Source organism: Electrona antarctica (assembly GCF_951216825.1).
Source record: "Electrona antarctica genome assembly, chromosome: 14".
Lineage (NCBI taxonomy): Eukaryota > Metazoa > Chordata > Actinopteri > Myctophiformes > Myctophidae > Electrona > Electrona antarctica.
Window position 1 is genome coordinate 33,080,957 of NC_136795.1, and position 5,137 is coordinate 33,086,093.

The 5,137-nt window shown below is 47.4% G+C and overlaps 1 protein-coding gene across 1 annotated transcript; it reads left to right on the forward strand.

Moving 5' to 3' along the window:
- Window positions 1–3,720: 3,720 nt before the first annotated feature.
- LOC306937723 (neurogenic differentiation factor 2-like) lies at window positions 3,721–4,812 on the forward strand (the record flags this gene model as incomplete). The annotated part of the gene is made up of 1 exon (XM_079521636.1): window positions 3,721–4,812. The coding sequence occupies one exon, from the start codon at window positions 3,721–3,723 to the stop codon at window positions 4,810–4,812; it is 1,092 nt and encodes a 363-aa protein (XP_079377762.1).
- Window positions 4,813–5,137: the final 325 nt, after the last annotated feature.

The window sequence follows — 5,137 nt, forward strand, 5'->3', positions numbered from 1 at the left end:
CACTCCCACAGTGGGCAAGGAGGAGACTGGGGTGAACCTGGACTCAAGGACAGGATGAGCTTCCATCAGCTATTTCTCAGCCACCATCCGAGTGCCTCTCTCTCCTCTGTCTGTTTGTAGCAAAGAGCACAGCCAACTTGGATGTGTGCATGGCGGTCACCGTGCTCATTTTCTCACATTAACTCCGATAATGTCTGCTAAATAGAGCGATCTTGGGGCATGGGGATGGACACAATGCTTACTGGAGGAGCCAGAATGCTACTGACATGGAATTCAGAGTCATGTATCAGTGGCACTAATGGGCCAACATGCCTCCTCTTAAATCTCGGGCACTGCTGCCAGCTCCAACCATCACCAATCCCCACTCTCCTCTGCGTGAGTGAGCCTCCCTCCCCCTCCTCACTTTTTCATCCCATCCCCGGTGGGGCAGCACACCTGGGTCTCTCTCTCTCTCTCTCTGACACGCTCCCCTGCAGGCCGCCCCTTGGCATCGCGCTCTGGAAAACACCAGCAGCAATACACAACCTCAAACACCATGACCCACCTACCAGTATCCAACCACATGTGATCCTCTATCCTCACCACATACAGTAAGCACACGGTGCACATGCCACCCAGCATATAGATAAACCTATATTTAATGTTTTTGTCTTTTGTCTGCCTCCTGTACAGCTGTACAGTATATATCTTGTGTGTGGTCATTGACTGCTATGCCCATGTGGTCATATAACAACAAATCACAATTGTTTTTGTTGTCCTATGAATACATTGCAGTATAATTTTATCCAATTAGGTAAATAAATAAACAATATGCCTTCTGTTCCACGGCCTTAATGCATTTATTTAATGCATCCCCATCCCCCCTATATACCACCACAGCGACTTTACAGCTTGAGAAACACTGAGTGCATATGATCTATATTATATAGATCTTTCATGCGATATAATATCTCTGAAGGCAGGGGTCAACAATTATCTATATCTTTTTTGTATTCCACCATTTTCGTTCTCCATCAATTTTCTCCCCATTCGCTGCCTCTCTCTCTCTCTCTCTCTCTCTCTCTCTCTCTCTCTCTCTCTCTTTTCTGGCTGTGTGAGCGCGAGCGCAGTGACAGATGGCGGACCTCTCTTCCCTCGGGAAGGCAATCTCTCCGAATGCAGGCGCATGTCAATCACCGGCTCTCATGTGATGGCTCTTGCCAGTGACGTGCCAACCATATGGCCTGGCATCATAGCTGGTATGTAACCCTGCCTGGTAGCGATGCCACACTGTCTCTGAGCGCGCGCGCGGATAAGCACAGCGAGAGAGGAGAGGAGGCACTATAGTCTGCCGCACCTATAGGAGCTGTTATCGCTCGCGGTCCCCGAAGATGGTCTGAACTCACGCGCATTCCCACCCTTTCAAGAGCTCCCGCCGAGGTAAGTTGGACTATAAACAAATGCTGCAGCCCATAGTGACGGTTCGCCGAAATGAGGAGTCATTGATTTAGGCTAATAAATAGGGGTTGCAATAATGCATGCAGCTATAGGCAGCGTGAATTCCTGATTTATTACAGCATTATTTTTTTTTCTTTTCTTCTTTTCTTAATGGAATGCCTGTGGTGGTGAATTTACAGCCACGTTTTGAACAGGCTATAGGTTTGGATGAGACTAGCCCATAGTGCATTTTCTGTTTGCCCTTCAACTTTTAGCACCACATTTGCAATTCAGATATGCTATACAATCTGATTGTCAATGCCAATCGTGCACACACGCCACAATCGAAGATATATTTTTTCGAATCTTCATTTCATTTATTCTGCATGGATCGCTATGAGTCTTATACGGAATAGTCTTTATAATAGGCTAATCTACAACATCTAATAGATCATATCGGACGTTAATTTGATTGAGATCGTTGAGCCTGGAGTCTGGACCTTATAAATCTGAAAAACAATGACATGAGCATGCATGCACATGCAGGACGGAAGGATGAGGAAGATTTCGTGAAACAAATGCATATTCGGGGGGATGTCCCCAAGCATATATAGCCTATAATCTTAATAGAAGATTTAGCCTATCGATGATTTTGTCGATGATTTTGGACGTCCATGTCTCGGTGAAAATGAAAGGGTGGGACAACAACGCCATTTGACTATATGACAGAGTGTGACGTGATTTATGTTTGCATATAGTTTTATCCGTATTATATCTTGAACACACGATCTATACGGTACCGTTTCCATCTATTATAGATCTATCACGATGTTGCAGCACCTATAGGCTTTGACTATTTCAAAAAAGAAAGCATTCTACAATTTATCCAATGCGTTTATATTTAACGAGGGCTAAAGGCAAAGCTATTATCATGTGTAGGCTAAAGGCATTGCCACTAAAAGTGTTTGGAAATCGTGCACTCTTGCATACTGGATTATGTGTGAAATCTATTTCTTGTAAGGCTGCACGGTCTGTTAATTAAACGATGTTGTTTTTTTGCTTTTAATTGAGCAAACCTCCTGAGCCTGAAATTTAAAAACTAGATTTCGCCCCTGGCACACCCCCGAGATAATTAGCCAACCGTCACACTCAGACTGCCTCCTATGGATGGACTGCAAGTCTGTTTGCTCCATGAGGAGAAACATGTTGGAAGTGCAGTCACAGCTTCTTGAACAGTGACGTGTGTTGAAGTTGCTTAAGATATGATCACGGTCACCACCTACTACTCTAACCGTTTTCATCTTTTGGTTTGATTGGTTTACTTTATTTCTTTTTTTACTTTACGCATTTGGATAAACGGTATGACTGCTTATTTGTTTACGGTATATATGCTGGCTGGGCACATTTATCGTTAATTTAGATAACACAGTTTCTCTAAATTAATTGAAGAGGCTGAGACGGAATTCATAAAATTAGACAATGTGCGTTAAATACTAATAATACAATTTAAGTTATTGATTATTACAGGTTATATGTATTATTGTTAATAACAACAATTAGCTGCATGCAAAGATTATCCTATATCCAGATTGTTTTCCTGTTTAAATTAAATATGTGCAGGCAAAAATAACGTGAAGAAATAAAAACTATATAGATTAAATACAATTTTGCAGCCCCGTTGGCCCGTGCAGAAATTGCTATCCGACTATTTTATAGGGCTTGAATTGAAAGATCTGTAAAGCAGCCTAATTAAACGACATGACTTTAAACAGAGATATATAGCCTACCCTATCAATTAAAAATCCCTTTTGAATGGTGTTTGGAGAGGCACCATAACGCTTATGAATAGTGCTGGAATGTAGCCAGAAGTGTATGGGCGTCAGGAGGAGTGAGAGTGGGGGCACGTCGCTTCACAGAGCGCCCCACGGGATCTGGAGTGGCCTCTGCCGCCGAGACCCGCTGTGAAAGGACGCGAGAGGGCAGGCGGATGACAGCAGGGAATTAAATGACGATCCGTCTGGCTGAGTGTTCAATGCAATGCCATATAGATGGCAGGCTGTTTCGTGATTTTTTTTTCTTCCCTTTCTATCGATGCATAACTGATTTTCACTCTTTGTCCTCTATAGGCAAACTTTATGACTATAGCAAGATATCTCATATTTATTTACATATAGCCTATATCCGTCCAATAAAAACACTGCACTTACCATGCACGACACTTGGATGATATAGGCCTATATTCCTGCGCGTAACAGCGGCGCAATAATCATTAGCTTTATTACCTTTCTCTTCCTCAGAGCCACCATGTTGACGAGGCTTTTCAGTGACCCCTCGCTGCTTCCTGACGTGCAGAAGTATTCCGGCTGGGCGGACGACAGCGAGAGCGAGGTGGACTCGAAAATCAAAGACGATGACCACCACCACCACCACGACCACCTCCGAGGCCTGGCCGAGGACTCCTCCATGGAGGACTCGGAGGGGCTCAGGGGAGGCAGCCGGACGCAGTCCGAGAACGCCGGCGATGACGACGAAGACGAGCCGGAGGAGGAGGACGGAGAGGACGACGCGGAGAACGGCGACAGGCCCAAGAAGCGAGGCCCCAAGAAGCGCAAAATGACGCAGGCGCGCGTGGAGCGCTCCAAGGTGCGCCGCCACAAGGCCAACGCGCGGGAGAGGACGCGCATGCACGACCTGAACTCTGCACTGGACAATCTGCGCAAGGTGGTGCCCTGCTACTCCAAGACGCAAAAGCTCTCCAAAATCGAGACGCTCCGGTTGGCAAAAAACTATATATGGGCCCTGTCGGAGATACTGCGCTCTGGGAAGAGGCCCGACCTGGTCTCCTACGTGCAGACACTGTGCAAGGGATTGTCCCAGCCCACCACCAACCTGGTGGCGGGCTGCCTGCAGCTCAACTCCCGGAACTTCTTGACGGAGCAGTGCCAGGACGGGGGCCGCTACGCCTCAAGCACGTTCTCCATGCACTCCTACCCGTACCAGTGCCAGTCGGGCTCGAACTCGCATCCGGCGCTGAGGACACACGGGGGTTACTCGACCTACGACTCGCTGTACGGCGGCAGCGGGTCTCCAGAGTACAACAGCCCCGAGTACGAGGCGCCACTGAGCCCCCCGGTGTGCGTCAACGGGAACTTTTCCGTGAAGCACCACCAAGGCGGCTCCGCGTCGCCCGAGAACGAGAAAGGATATCACTATTCTATGCATTACTCCTCCGGCCTGGCCGGCTCTCGCCCCGCCGCGGCCCACAACCTGGTGTTCGGCTCTTCGGGCGCGCGGAGCGGGATTCACTCGGAAAACGTTCCGCCTTATCACGACATGCACTTGCACCACGAACGACCGCCCGTGTATGATGAACTGAATGCGTTTTTTCACAACTAAAACAGTGTGCAACTAATCGTGCGTCTTCTTACAATCAACGACCCCGTGTCATTCTCATGCGGCACAGAAACTGTCCATCTCTCACCCATAGAACACTTTGGACAAGCGTATACCTGAACCAACCGAGGCACTTGTAGCTCCACACACACACACACACACACACACACACACACACACACACACACACACACACACACACACACACACACACACACACACACACACACACACACACACACACACACACACACACACACACACACACACACACGCACAGACAACTTGAAGTTGGAGACATGGCTAATTTTGTTGTCATTTCGTATAC